The following is a 16,045-nucleotide window of genomic DNA, read 5'->3' as shown; positions in this document are numbered from 1 at the left end:
TGCCAATGCCTATAAGGCAGTGAAGCCCTTGAGCTGAAAAAACGTTCTCCCCCCTGCTCTTCTCCCTCTTTTGTTATGTAATAGAAGTAAAGGGAGAAATAGGACATGGTATGCTGCATTTCCTTCCTGTTTTCTAAATAGTTGATCAGCCAGGTTGCTTACAAGGTCCATATAGATTTCAGATGCAGCAGTTGCCTCACTTCCTCAATGCATTTATGAGCAACTGTGATACAAGGAACTTGCTTGAAGTGGAGCAATTGTTAGAATGAAGACACCTCAGGAAGTTATTCATACAAAAATAAGCAAACCTTGCAAAACACTCCTGCATAGAAAGAGCTATGCCGTCATAGTTATAATCTATTGATGGCTACCATACTCTGCCTCCTATTATAAGAATTCTAAGGTCTCAAATATAGAATAAATATTAATAAATGCTCACATATCTAAATATATAAACCATGTGTCTGAAATAGTACAGGAGAGCAATCCTGATGCCCATTTTGACTCTCTCAATGACCTCAAATATTCCTCTGCAGTAAGGGAGGCAAATGGGGAAAGCCTTCCCATTGTATTTTCACTTACAAATCATATGATGTATGTATGATGATTTTGGGGTGGTCTTTGGCTAAGGGGGTTGGGGAATGTCAAAAGTCTTTAAAGGTTCCTGCACACTTTTGTCTCCCTCCTTGGAACAGAAAAATAAGTATCTGCCTTGTTTTCCACTGGATCCAGCCTCCATCCATTTTTCTCTGACCGATCATGGACTTAGGGGACTCAAGATTCCCATGGGGAATTTGGCAGCAAAAGCCAAACCCCAATTTTTACATCACTCCACAGTCGAGGCAGCAACACTTCCGAGTACCACAAGAAACCACAGGAGGGGGAGAGTGCTCTTGTGCTTGAAATCCTGCTTGCTAGTTTCTCACAGGAATCTGGTTGGCCACAGTGAGAACAGGATGCTGGCCTAGATGTGCCAATGGACTGATCCAGCAGGTCTTTATGTTCTTATATAGAATGCTAATTAATGCTCAACCAGTTACCCTTACAGCATTCCTGTAAACTAGGTCAGAAAATTAATATACTGAAGTCAAGGAATTGAAGTGGAGAAACATTTGGCCTAGGTCAGAGATTTCAACCAGCGACTGTGTAGAAAGCCATCTTGTGAAATACTAATTGGTCATATTCATAATGCACACAAATACTAAAAGCTGATATACATAACCGGTATACAGAAGGAGGAGCAAACCCAGCATAAATTTTCCGTTTTCCCTATACAGCATAGTAAGAGCTGGGTGGTTTTGATTTTTAAAGAGAAATGTAATACAAAGGAGGAGTATCTGGAGCTGACTGTAACAGCAGTGCAATTAGTTAAGGGTGGGAGGGGTGAAGGGAGCAAGGGGAAGAACTAAGGGTTTAAGTGGCCAGTGACAAAATACTTCAAATGGTACATCAATTTTCAGACGTACCCCTTGCTGCCTGCCTCCCGCATACGCATATGGTGTGGGCAGGCTTTCAGTTTTCAAAGTCAAGACATCTAGTGAACCTTCCCTTGCCACTTTCCATTTCTTAAGCTAATGTTTCTGGGGAGAGAAGATTAAACTTTAAACATTGTCATAGGCCTGGAATAGAGAACCTATGGCTCTCCAGCAGAATTAGGATTCCACCTCCCATCAGTTTCATGGCTAATGGGGAGTTACAGTCAATGGGTGGCCACCAATTTACCATCCCAATACGTATATAGGCCAAATATGGGAAGTGACTTGATTCAATCTGTATAGTCAGCTTCTGCTTGGGGCTAGAGGGGAATAGTTATTTCTGAGCTTGATTTTCTGGAGAAAGGGTAAGTACAGATCTGCAGCAGTTTCCTCACTCAAACTATGCTTATCTATGTGCACCCCAAAATACTCCTTAATTTCTCTTCCCAAAATATGCATGAAAGGGTATACTTTTTTGTATATTGTGCATGAGCAATCAGATTTAAAACCACATCAGCATGTAACCTAAAATCAGAGGCATGGGGGAAGTCTTACAGTACATCATTTCATTAATGCCTATTAAAGTTTCATTTGCAAGCCAAGGGCTATGTTTTTCTGATTTACTTGCTTTAACGACTGGAACATATCCAATTATAAATCTATTTCTTTGTTTCTTTTTTTTCTTTTAAATTGTTTTAACACCCTTAATTTCTACTTGCCATGAGCAATAACAAACAAGCAAAAGCAATAAGTGCAAAGGTGTTTGCTTTAAGGGTTGCTCCATGCCAAAATCGTCCATCATGTGATAAGCCAAGGAAGGAACAAGTTAAGTGCTATGTGGTTAGTTCCTTAAGTTCTGCAAGCAGCCAATCCTTAAAGGCACCTATGATGTAACTACAGCTGCCTCCAGCAGAATCAAGAAACCACCTACGGTTTCCCAGCACAAACAAATGCTATTATCTGCTTACAGAAAAGGTTCAGCAGGGGTGAAAAGAAACATTCTAGGAAACATTGAGCTTTACACTCTTTCCATTCATAAAATGAGGCACAGGGTAAGAGATGCTCCGATTCTAAACCTTGTATGTGCAAAGATCTGCTTTTAAGCATGTTTCAATGCACATTGTTTGAAGTACACTTTGTATATAGTCACATTTCCAGGGACTGTGTGTATTCAAAGCAAAGAGAAATATAAAGAAATAGCGAAGTCCAAAGCAACTTTTTGCCAAATACTTTTGTTTATAGATTTAAATCCAGCATTATTACTCAGCCATTCTCAAAATGGTTTGCAAACTATAATAAAATCACAATGCTGGAATACCTTTTATTCCAAAATATGAGCTCTTTTACTATATTCAAATATATTCCTTATTTCAGGGCACAAAATTTTATAGGGTGGAGCTTCAGAAAGTTGAGGCTCACTCATCCTACATATAGGAAGCTGCTTTATAGTGACTCCTGCCACTGGTCCATCTAGCTCAGTATTCTCTACACTGATTGGCAGCAGCTCCCCAGCGTTTCGGACTGGGGACATTTCCAGCCCTGCCTGGATATGCCAAGGATTAAACCTGGGATCTTCTGCATGCAAGGCAAGTGCTCTACCACTAAACTCCAGCCCTTTCCTACAGAGAGATGTAAGAATCCAAAAAAATGGACTAATACGGCATGTTAGTTTACAGATAAGGAGTAGTCATTAACATCTAGAATGAGGTAGGCTCTTTTTAATAGTCTACATTTCTAGTAAAATGCTTACCCATCACTGAAAAACACCTTAATTATGTAAAAGCAGCAGCAAAGAATAGGTAACATCCAGTTTGGGGATATAGGTTTCACACCTTTTGTCCAATTTCGACCCAAGAGCATTCAAACTGACCCCAAAAAAGACATGAGGTACTGCCAAAAATTTGGGAGCATCATTGAAACAATGTAGAAAAATCTGTTAATAATGGCAAGGAACAAATCTCTTTTTTACTTTATTTTTAGATAAAATTGTTCATATAAGTTGAGAAATGACTGGCATTTGGCATATTATAGGTACACCAACATTTTCCTCTCTCGGCTTGCTATCTGACATCAAACATCTCTATTAAGATAGTATTCCTGGTATAAAACAATACTCCCCACCCCCACCATGTTTCAGCTAAGTTCCTTCTATTTAGAGGGTAGTAGGTACCATCTTGAGGAAATAAAATAGGTGGGATTTGTTCCAAAGCCTCTGACCCTAATAAAAGTGTTAGTTATGATGGCAGTCAATAACGAGTGGCTTTCACTGAAAAATATATATTTCAGAAATAGGTAGCAAAAATATGAAATATGAAGCAACAAAATGACAAAACTACATGATCATCCTCAATGTGAAATAAAAAGCAATTAGAGGAAAATTAAGGAGAACCTGATTCCATGAGAGTACGTTTTATTATGCCAGTATGTTGCCAATACATATTGCTTTCTTTGGACCACTTATCTCCATTACAAAATTCACTTTCAAATGCAATACAGAAATCCCAACAAGAATTGTGCTTGGTCGTTTCTTCATTTAATGAGAGAAACTGTGCACCTATGGACTCTTCAGTGTTACCAAGCAATACAGATCTGGGATGCCCCGGAGTGATATAGGTGTGGCATTAAGCATAAGAGCTGGAGCTGGAAACTGCATGTTGTTTTACAGGCTTCAAGGTTTTCATGGGTAATCAGTAGATTTCTTAACTGAGGCGCTTTGCCCAATTCATTGGTGTAGGCAGTGTTAGAAACTTTTGATATGAAAGCTAGGAGCTCAATGGCACCTTCAACCTAGGTTATGGGCGCCACAACGGAATGTCTAGGCACGCTTTTTTTTTATAACAAGTATACAAAGCTGAAAAGGAATGAACGGCAGCTAAAATATTATGTTCATTTTTCACATGGTTTAGTCCTTCCCCTGCCCATCTCCTAAAAGGGGTCTCTTCTCCAGTCTTCAAAGAGTAGCTGGAAGTGGGGAAGCAGAAAAAGGTCACTCTGCAGTTTTAATCTGAAATCTTATGCGCAGAGCTCAGAAACTGCTCGCGCTAAGGGAATTCCCTGGCGGAAAACGCGCCTTGAACAATGGGCGTTTCGAATGCTGGGGGTGTAGGCCATTTTCATTGGCGGCCCTTCGAAAGCAGCACACACGCTTGTTAGGGGAGACTCAAAACCAGGTGCTACTGTATATTCAATGCTATTGCAGTGCACTTACCCAAACAGGAAGTGACAGCACGGAAGGCTGTCTGCGGTTGGCAAAAGAAAAGCATCATCACCTGCTTATTGAATCATAAAAGTTCCCTCTCACTCCCTTCACCAACTGAGGGGAGGCAGGGAAAGGGCTTAAAGTAAAACTTTGGGTAGGAACTGAATTCACATGAATCAATTCATTGATGCAATCATATCCACCGAAAGGCAAGGCAGGTGATGAATTATTGTTCTGGCGCGAAGCCCTACAAACCCGTTCTCACTGTGTTGACCTCCGAAAGGAGCGTGGCAGCATTTAAGCCGCCCAGAGTGGCTGGAGAAACCCAGCCAGATGGGTGGGGTATAGATAATAAATTTTTATTTTTATTTTTATTTTTATGACCGCAGCCCTGCGGCGGAATCAGAGGTAACATTGAACCCCACCGTAGCATAGAAAGGTCTGCTCTTGAAAGGCAAGCACGAATCATAGTCATAATAATACAGTGGTTAAGTACTTAATTCGTTCCAGAGGTCCGTTCTTAACCTGAAACTATTCTTAACCTGAAGCACCACTTTAGCTAATGGGGCCTCCTGCTGCCGCTGGAGAACAATTTCTGTTCTTATCCTGAAGCAAAGTTCTTAACCTGAAGCACTATTTCTGAGTTAGCGGGGTCTGTAACCTGAAGCATATGTAACCTAAAGCGTATGTAACCCGAGGTACCACAGTACCTTTATTATTTTTACGCCGCCCATCTGATTGGGGTCGCGCCAGCCACCCTACAAAGACACAACAATACATTGTGTACTATTTCACATCGAGGGTGGTGTGTCATTTTGTCCTCGCGATTTGGAACATTTCCTCTTTTCGCTGCCTATTCCCAAAGCCCAAGATGTTTGGCTTTGTTTTGTTTTTTTCGGCGAAAGCCACGGGCCGTCGAGTGGCGACCTGCCGTTTCTAACGCGGGCTGGACTAGATGACCCTCGGCGTCCCCTCGACGGGGGGCTCCGAAAAGCTCATCTGGGCGGCAGCCAAAAGGGTAGGGGAAGCGCAGAGGAGCAAGGGGGGGCCGTTAAGGACGAGGAAGGAGGAGGCCTCACCCCAGGTAAGCTTTCCCTCAGTATTACAGAGAGCGGAGGCGCTTTCCGTTCGCCCCCGGAGGCCTGAGGCAATGGAGGGCTCCCCTCCTCAGCCTCGTCCCCCAAGCTGGCCAGGGGAGGCCTCGAGTTGGCCTGCGGCCTACCCCAACCCCGCCCTGCCGACGCGCTGACAGGACCCCGCGGCGCCACTCACCACTTGGTACCGGCTGGCGGGCTGCTGCTGGTGGTGCTCCATCCCGGCGACGGAGGCCTCTTCGGGCCTCGACGCTCGGCTAGGTGCTTTCGCCGCGGCCGCCGCAGCGTCTCTCTAGCTCTCCCTCCTCTCTCTCTCTCTCTTTCCCTCCGCCTTCGTCGCTCTCGGGCCGGCTCCTCCCCTCGCGTCGAGGCCGCCCTCTCTCGGCTCGTCCCCCGCGGAGGCGCGCGCGTGACGGGAGGAGGAGGAGGAGGCGGCGGGCTGAGGCGGCGTCGGCGGAGGACTCATTTCTCCGGCGCTCGCCCCGAAGCACCGCGGTAAAGGTGGCCCGTCTCCGTTTTCGCAAAACCCGCTTCTCCGAGAGGCTCCCCCAATGAAACCGGGGGTCCCCCCACCCTCACAAACGGCGCGTCCGGATTTGTCCGGACCTCACTGCCGGTTGGCGCGGCCGGGAAATTCCGGGCGCGTGGCGCCGCTTGGGGGAGGCAGTGCCGGATTTGTTGTTGTTGTTTAGTCGTGTCCGATTCTTCGTGACCCCATGGACCAGAGCACGCCAGGCACTCCTGTCTTCCACTGCCTCCTGTAGTTTGGTCAGACTCATGTTGGTAGCTTCAAGAACACTGTCCAACCATCTCGTCCTCTTTTGTCCCCTTCTCCTTGTGCCCTCCATCTTTCCCAACATCAGTGTCTTCTCCAGGGAGTCTTCTCTTCTCATAAGGTGGCCAAAGTATAGGAGCCTCAGCTTCAGGATCTGTCCTTCCAGTGAGCACTCAGGGCTGATTTCCTTCAGAATGGATAGGTTTGGTCTTCTTGCAGTCCATGGGACTCAAGAGTCTCCTCCAGCACCATAATTCAAAAGCATCAATTCTTCGGCAATCAGCCATCTTTATGGTCCAGCTAGTGCCGGATTTATGTATAAGCTAAACAAGCTATAACTTAGGGCCCCTTCTCTCTTGGGAGCCCCCCCAAAAAATTTAAAGGGGAAAAAACCTGAATGTGCATTTCCAAAATATAAGATGAAAAAAAAGATAAAATAAAACCTACATACAGCAACAGTGTTTTGTGTTGTGTAGGCTATTTGTTATGTGCAGATGGCTTTAGATACCTACAATATTAGGTCCATAAATAACTATATAGCACATATCCAACACAAAAAAACAGCGGCAATTTGTTGTTGACAAAGGACAGCTGGGCATATAAAGGGCTCCATTACCTTCAGTAGCTTAGGGCCTCATCAAACTTTAATCCGGCCCTGGGGGGAGGCAAGGCTCTATACACAGATAGAGGAGGTGCTTTTTTTTAACTGGGGGCGGCAGGGCTGCCTAAAATGAATTGTGGAGATGAGAAGGGACCCAAGGGTCATCTAGTCCAACCCCCCATGTAATGCAGCGATGCTTGGGAGTAATCAGAGTATATGACTATATAATAGGACAGAGCATCACTCTAAGTAAGGCATAGGAGACAACTCCTCGGGGCCGAGGCTTGGGCGCAGCCAAGCCCCCCCCCAAAAAAATAATCAACCAAAATGGATACAAATTTGAGGTTCTGACCCCCCCCCAACAAAAGCCTATCTCCAATCAATTCAAATCAATACAAATCTGAGGTTCTGGCCCCCAACAAAAGTCTGCCCCCATCAATAGAAATCAATACAAATCTGAGGTTCCACCCCCCAACAAAAGCCTGCCCCCCAACAAATCAACACAAAGCTGAGGTTCTGCCCCACCAAACAAAAATCCTAGCTACGCCCATTGGCCAAGGGGTCTTCGTACGCCCCCCAATAACTTATTTGAGGGGGCCACCCCCTGCCCCAAAGTTGCACTGTCATTCAAATGGTGTCCATCCACCGCGTTGTTATCATCAGCAACATCGTAATCGTCAGTGCTGTTTTTCTAGGGAAAGAGGTGCCGGATCTCACCGTGAATACTTCCCTTGTACTCTTAGGATGGCAATGGAGCCCACCTGAGAGGTGCCAAAGGCTCGTTCACATGCATATCTTCAAACACGATATATGCCATCATGATTCCACAGTGCCCTTTGGCAATTGGCATAACTCAAATGGGTCAGGTTCAACTGCGGAAAATAAATGGGCACACATTAAGACATTTAGACTGTTTCCAAAACCAGTGAAGGGGCATTTCAATCTCTCCGGAGGCAGGCAACTCTAGCGTGAAGCTTCCTAATTGGAATTCATTAGCAGTTCTGATGCTGTGGCGTGTGGTTAGCTCATTACCGAAAGCGTTTGTCTCTTTTTAGCTGTTTATTTGCACTATTGTTCTTGCTATACCTATTCGTCTGTTGTGGCCAGTCCTCAGAAGTAGATCACACCCATGCTGACGGCATCTTGAACTCGTTCATTTAATCATTCCCACTTTTTCTGATTCACAGGCATGACTGCTGTTGCTTATACAGCCAAAAACAACACCACACACTTCCACAAGAGTTGACGGCAATAGGCTTGGTGAAACCCTGAGGCTTGAAGCAGTAGAAAAAAATCTTTTGGTAAAAATCGTTAAGGAAAGTTGATGGCATGCTCAGGATTCATAGAATACTTAATCACTCTTGTGGGGGGGCGGGGAGAGATGGAAGAAGGAATGGAGTGGAATGACCTTCCAGACTGGCTGAGTGAAATTATAAATTGTTCACTCTACACTGCAACATTTTGTTGCAGCTCCGCCTTGTTGGCTTCTGCATTCATTTGTGCTCTGCTCAAATTCAACTGTAATGCATCTACTACTACCTCTTCCTTCGCTTGCCCTTGCTCTGTAAAAATACTCTTCCTTGCATCCTCTTTAATAAGGTCTCTCTGTCTCTCTGTCTCTCTCTCTCTCTCTCTCTCTCTCTCACACACACACACACAGAGTTGCTGTTTTGTTGTTGTTGTTTTGAGATGGTATTCTTCTTCTTCTTCTTTGGCGATCACTCGTAGCCGAGTAAGATTGTCTTCCATAAACACAGTCTTAACAGTGAGTCTGTCAGTGATTGTGGAGGCCAATTCTGGATCCACATGTCCTTCCACAGTGGGGACATAGGTGTCTGGGCGGGACTTGATCACGGTGTGGATTTGCCAAGCGTGCCTTCCTCTTAGCTCATTTCTCCCTTTCGTCCTGAGTTTGAGTGTCTTCAAAGTCCATGACACTTTTGGTAAAGGCTGTTCTCCAATTGGAGTGCTCGCAGGCCAGTGTTTCCCAGTTATCAGTGCTTAGGTTGTTGTTCTTTAAAGATTTGCTTTGAGAGCATCTTTAAACCTCTTTTGTTGTCCACTGGTATTTTGCTTTCCATTCTTGAGTTGGGAATAGAGTAGTTGCTTTGGAAGACGATAATCAGGCATCTGCACAACATGACCAGTCCAACGAAGTTGATGTTGAAAAATCAGTGCTTTGACACTGGTGATCTTTGCTTCTTCCAGCACACTGACATTAATTTGCATGGCTTCCCAAGTAATGTGTAAAAATTTTTCAGAGCCACCGTTGATGGAATTTTTCAAGGAGTTGGAGGGGACATTTACAAGTGGACCATGTTTCACAAGCATACAGTAAAGTAGGTAGTACAATAGCTTTGTATGCAAGCATTTTGTTTTCCCTGCAAATGTCCTGGTCCTCAAACATTTTGCACTTCACTCGGAAGAAAGTTGCACTTGCAGAGCTCAAGCGATGTTGGATTTCGGCATCAATGTCGGCTCTTGTGGAAAGATAACTGCTCAGGTAGGAAAAGGGAGTGACACTTTCTAACGTTACACCATGGAGTTGGATTTGTAGCGTTGCAAAGGGGTTGTTTTGTACTCACCAGTATAGAAAACCAGCACGTCTTTTTATGCTGCTGCTTTTGGCAGCCATTGTTTGCTGGCATCCACAGCACTTTTATCAAGATATGAATACCAGCACCATTTCCCCCCCACCAAAAAGATACACCCACCCACTCCACTTTGATGCCCAAAACATGTATCTGATGGTTGGCTCTGATTCCCAGAAACTCATGTCACTATGAATACGTTGGAACTGAATAAATTTATGACTTTATGTTGTTCTTGCTGCAACAGAGTAACATAATATTTGAATCGCAATTCTTCAGCTAGGAAAAATAATCTGGATACTGATACCTGAACATGACACTTCTGGCTTTGCAGATAGTATTACCTTTTTATCAGTTTCTGTCACTTTTATTACTTTAAGCAGGAACTGTGGCAAGTGCTCACAAAGTAGGAGCAATGGAGTTACTCTCAATCTTAGGACCAACACAACTATTTACTAAAAGGTTCAACATGGGCAGTCTCACAAATTTAATAGTTTCATAAAATATGGAACTGCAATGTGAGTCATTATTAAGCTATCTGAGTTATCATTAATAAATGTATTTCCTTACAATGGCTTCATACTTGGAGGGGATAATGCTTTGCATTTATACACTATTTCACATGTATTCTCTTACAACAACCGTGTAAGGTTGGCTGATATTATGATCCCCATGTTGCAGATGTGGACTGAAACTAGCTTGCCTGAAGCCACCCAATGATTTTTTTTAATAATATTTTTATTAATTTTCATCAAGAAAAATACATATCGCACCACATTACAACTTTAACAAATTTTCTCGTTTTTGGACTTCCTTCAGCCTCTCTGACAATCATCCAAATTCAACTTTTTAATTACACATTTCTTAAATTTGCTATTGCCTTTTAGCATACCCTTCCGTACCCGTTTTTCTTTCTTACAATATTTCTTAGGTTTTTACAGAGCTTCTTTAGAAGCCACCCAATGAATTAATGGTTTTGAGGATATTTGATTGGGGTACTTTACTTTCCAGTCCAAGAGTCAATGCAGGCATTATTCAAGTAAGCTTGTCCATGCAAACAACTGTTCATGCAAGTGGTCTGCTTGAAGGAGTAGTTTAATATTGAAGGACAAGACTCACAGACAGTTATGTCTCTTTGGCCATGGGTCAAGGTTGCAATCATGGGAAAGTATGCAGCAACATCTGCAACTTATCTTAGTTACCTTGGCATTCCAGCTTTAAAGATAAAAGTTGGCATCATAAACCCAAGTAAATCTGTTTTTGCAAAATATAAACATATACCATGCACAACTGATTACTAGGATCTTGTTATGTAGATACAAAACTCTTAGGTTTTAGGAGCTGGAGTTTTTTAGGAGTTTTAGGAGCTGGACAACATGTTGAGGTAATTATGGAACTTTATATGGGATCCTGGTCACTAAAATGCCATTTTTGGACATGCTCTAAGATAGACACAAGGAAACCTGTAGTCCTCCAGCTCCCATCATACCCTGACAGCATTGTCAGTGATCAAAGATGATGGGACCTTCTGTCTAACAGGACTGCAATTTCCTTTTCCATTCCCTACAGCCACGGGGGTATGCCCTCCAACATTTCTCCAATGAAAATAGGGGCATCCTATTCCATAACGACAACAACAATTTTATTATTTATTCCCCGTACATCTGACTGGGCTGCCCCAGCCACTCTGGATGGCTTCCAACTTATATAAAAACATAATAAACATCCTTCCCTATACAGGGCTGCCTTCAGATGGTTCAGGGGTCAAATAACTCCAAACCCTCCAACATTTCCCTAATTAAAATAGGGACATACTACCATACCCTCCAACATTTCTCCGATGAAAATAGGAAAAAAGGAAAAGTGGGGCATTCTGGGATCAAATCAGAAACTTCTGTGAATCCACGATTGCCCCTGGAAAATAGGGACACTTGGAGGGGCTGTGGGGCCTATAAGCGTAGCGTAAGGCTTGTGACTGCTGCATGAATTGTTCTGATAGCCTGCAGATTAGATTTGTAGTTTCCCTCATTCCTACTGCCTCTGCTAACAGACCCAGAAACATTAACGTTTATGATTGTTTGTTCTTTACATTTAGACATTTCCCTCCCACGTTACAAGGTCGGCGGACCTAACCCTCCCCATATCACACTTTGCAGGAGTTATTTGTTACACCTCTATAAGGTGAAAAAGGTATCATAGCAACAGAGGTCTTTATTCATTCAGGCAGCTACCCCGCTTATAAGTGCCTATACATGGTAGGAGGTAATGGGAAATTAAGTTTGGTCCCCTTTAACAGAAAAGTTCTCTTGCCACCCTCTCCACTGTCCTGCACATTTGCTTCATTCAAGGCCACCACCAAGCACATTCATTTAGTTATTACTTATAAGCGTAGGCACTGCTATTGTCTCTGGCTGGTCGTGACCATGCTAAGATGCTGGCCTTGGTGATACCTGAGTCAGAACACTCGAGATAAATAAAACAGATTGGCGAGGTTTTAGAGGGAGAGGAAAATAATCTCCGTTGTGGTGGAGAATGGCAATGACATCACAGTACTCTAAAACCCCTTCAATTTAGGCTCAATACTTAAAATGCTAGGTTTGAAGTGCTCACTTTTCAATATATACTTGCTAAGTATTATCCAGAGGCAATCCTATTGTTTTGGATATAGAAACGCATAGGAAAAAAGCTGTATACATTCTAAGGGACATTTGTGAGAAAGTTGCCATCATACGTGTCCTCTAAGTTGCTAACTGACCCAGTTAATTTAAAAAAGACCAATAAAGTTTATTTGGACTGGATCGGAAACACGCACACAGCCCTAAAACTGCCCTGATCTGGTTCCTCTCCCTCTGTTCCACGTGCAGAAGGCACATGGAAGTAAAGTTGAATCTTACTTCAACACTGGCAATGGGATAGTGTTCTTCTGAATACCAGTTGCTGTCAACCACAGGAGGGGAGAGTGCAGTTGCAAAAGGAACACAGCTCCAGCTTGTATCACATAAGCCATGGCACATCTGTACATGCACCCTGACTGCTGAACTGCATGGCTCAGGACAGTTGCCTCTCTAGCTTAGGGTTACCAGACATACCCGGTTCCCGGGGACAGTCCCCAGATTTGCAAATCTGTCCCCAGACAAATTCCGTCACCGGAATGCCCCCAGATTTACAAATCCATCCCTGGGAAATGTGGCAGCGGCAGCCTCAGCAGCCTGGAGCCAGACTGGAGGTGCAGTTGACTCTGGCTGGCTTCAGGAGCTGCTCGCTGCCATGGCGCCCACCATTTTTCCTCGCTGAAAGTCCCCATATGATGTGTTGCGCACAAGACACATCATATGGGGACTTCCGGGAGGCAACTGGCGGGCGCCATGGCAGCGAGCAGCAAGCGGCTTCTGAAGCCAGCCAGAGTCAACTGCGCTACCAGGCTGGCTCCGGGCTGCTGACTGCCACTGCCACCACCACTGCAGAAGGGGAACCGGGGACGTCCGGCGGTACAGATCTCCTGCCCCCTTCCCCCTTTGTTTTTACTGATTGGGGGAGACTCGGGAGTTGCGGGTGGGTGGCCGTTGCCCAGTTTTTTAAAAACTCTGGGCATTTATGTTTCACAGGGTGTGAAAGAAGGGCTTTGCACCTTTATACAATATGCATGTGTGCTTGGGCCCAGGGTCTTTCGCCTTGCCATCCCCACTATGGACTCCCTGTTGCTACTCAGCTTCAAAAAAGGGGGGGGGCGGATTCATTGGAAAAAATCTGGTAACCATACTCTAGCTGCTCACTAGGCCTGAGGCCTTTCCGAATAGTATTGGCTGCGACATATGAAGAGGAAGCCGGCTATTAAGTGGGAGGCAGCTAGCCAGCCAGGCCAGGCAACCAGCAAGTGAGCACTGTCACCAGTGGGTTACTAGCTAAGGTAGATGGTGATGACTGGAGGGTATGGGGCTGACCCTAGCCACTCACTGCATCACAGCCACCTCACTCTGGCAGGAACGAAAAGGAAGCCTCCATATACTGAATCAGACCTTGGGTCCATCTAGCCTAGTACTGGCTACAGGAATTGAGATTCCTATCTGGCGATTCCAGGGATTGAGCCTGGTGTCAAGATTGCAAGTTCAATCCCTGTATGGGGCAGCTGCATCTTCCTGCACTGCAGGGGGGGTTGGACTAGTTGATCCTCAGGGTCCCTTCCAATTCTATGATTGTATGATCTTCTGCATGCATAAACAGATGCTCTGCCACTGGGTTCCCCTTGGACTGGCCTTGGAGCATTCATCAATTTATGTGACAGAAGCATCACTGTAAATAACAAGCCTATGTTGAGTTACAGAAAGTGTCCTTCAGCTCTCTATATTGGACAAACAGGCCAAAGCTTACGCCAAAGAATAAACGGACATAAATCGGACATCAAGAATCACAAGACAGAGAAACCAGTAGGAGAACACTTCAATCTCCCAGGACATTCTATACAAGATCTCAAAGTAGCTGTTTTACTACAAAGGAATTTCAGAAATAGACTGGAAAGAGAAGTTGCCGAATTGCAACTCATTACCAAACTTAAAACCATGGAGAGACCTGGTCTGAACAAAGACATTGGATTCTTATCTCATTATACATGACAAAGCCATTTTTCACCTTCTCACCCCTTGCTTTTTCCTGTAAGACCTATTGCAGTCGTTAAGAGTCGTCAACAGGCTCATCACAGCTATCTGCCAATCACCCATTCCCACCACCCTTCTGAGTAATACCCCTCCCCACCTTCTCACTATATAGAGGGATATGGCAACTTCTGTTTCAAGTGTATCTGAAGAAGTGTGCATGCACACGAAAGCTCATACCAAGAACTAACTTAGTTGGTCTTTAAGGTGCTACTGGAAGAAAAATTTTTTTTGTTAAGCCTATGTTGAGTTTTACACATACCAAAGAGTACCGGATTTACATATAAGCTAAACAAGCTATAGTTTAGGGCAAGGGTAGGCAACCTAAGGCCCGGGGGCTGGATGTGGCCCAATCGCCTTCTCAATCCAGCCCACGGACGGTCCGGGAATCAGCGTGTTTTTACATGAGTAGAATGTGCCCTTTTCCCCTTCATGGATCACTGCCTTGCCGTGGCGAAGGGGCTTGAAGAACTCAGAGAAGCTATGAACTACGCCGAGCAGGGCACACAAGATGAACAGGTCATAGTGGAGAGTTTTGACCAAACGTGATCCACCTGGAGGAGGAACCGGCAAGCCACTCCAGTATCCTTGCCAAGAAAACTCCCATGGACAAAGACAACAGGCATATAAAAGTTATGACGCTGGAAGATGAGCCCCTCAGGTCGGAAGGCGTCCAACATGCTACTGGGGAAGAGCGGAGGGCAAGTACAAGTAGATCCAGAGCTGATGAAGCGGCTGGGCCAAAGCCGAAAGGACGCTCAGTTGCGGATATGCCTGGAAGCGAAAGGAAAGTCCAATGCTGTAAAGAAAAATATTGCATAGGAACCTGGAATGTAAGAACCATGAACCTAGGTAAGTTGGAGGTGGTCAAAAATGAGATGGCAAGAATAAATATTGACATCCTGGGCATCAGTGAACTAAAATGGACGGGAATGGGCGAATTCAGTTCGGATGACCATCACATCTACTACTGTGGGCAAGAAACCCGTAAAAGAAATGGAGTGGCCCTCATAGTCAACAAAAGAGTGGCGAAAGCTGTACTGGGATGCAATCTCAAAAATGATAGAATGATCTCGATACGAATCCAAGGCAGACCTTTTAACATCACAGTAATCCAAGTTTATGCACCAACCACTGGTGCTGAAGAAACTGAAATTGACCAATTCTATGAAGACTTACAACACCTTATAGAAGTGACACCAAAGAAGGATGTTCTTCTCATTATAGGGGATTGGAATGCTAAAGTAGGGAGGCAAGAGATAAAAGGAACAACTGGCAAGTTTGGCCTTGGAGATCAAAACGAAGCAGGGCAAAGGCTAATAGAGTTCTGTCAAGAGAACAAGCTGGTCATCACAAACACGCTTTTCCAACAACACAAGAGACGACTCTACACATGGACATCACCAGATGGGCAGTATCGAAATCAGATTGATTATATTCTCTGCAGCCAAAGATGGAGAAGCTCTATACAGTCAGCAAAAACAAGACCTGGAGCTGACTGTGGCTCAGATCATCAGCTTCTTATAGCAAAATTCAAGCTTAAACTGAAGAAAGTAGGAAAAACCACTGGGCCGCTAAGATACAATCTAAGTCAAATCCCTTATGAGTACACAGTGGAAGTGACGAACAGGTTTAAGGATTTAGATTTGGTGGACAGAGAG

The 16,045-nt window shown here is 44.5% G+C and overlaps 1 protein-coding gene across 3 annotated transcripts in view; it reads right to left on the bottom strand.

Moving 5' to 3' along the window:
* Positions 1-16,045, bottom strand: part of NDFIP2 (Nedd4 family interacting protein 2) — a 57,847-nt gene that overhangs the window by 25,251 nt on the left and 16,551 nt on the right. The window contains exon 1 of one of the 3 annotated variants that reach the window (XM_053384546.1): positions 5,947-6,064. The exons of the other annotated variants lie outside the window; for them this stretch is intronic. Coding sequence (XP_053240521.1) covers positions 5,947-5,988 — 42 coding nt within the window. The 5' untranslated portion in view covers positions 5,989-6,064. Of the gene's footprint in view, positions 1-5,946; positions 6,065-16,045 lie in introns of those variants that run through there. 3 annotated transcript variants of the gene reach the window in all.

This window comes from Podarcis raffonei, chromosome 4, assembly GCF_027172205.1.
Source record: "Podarcis raffonei isolate rPodRaf1 chromosome 4, rPodRaf1.pri, whole genome shotgun sequence".
Taxonomy (NCBI): Eukaryota; Metazoa; Chordata; class Lepidosauria; order Squamata; family Lacertidae; genus Podarcis; species Podarcis raffonei.
This window is presented reverse-complemented; position numbering and strand designations above follow the sequence as displayed.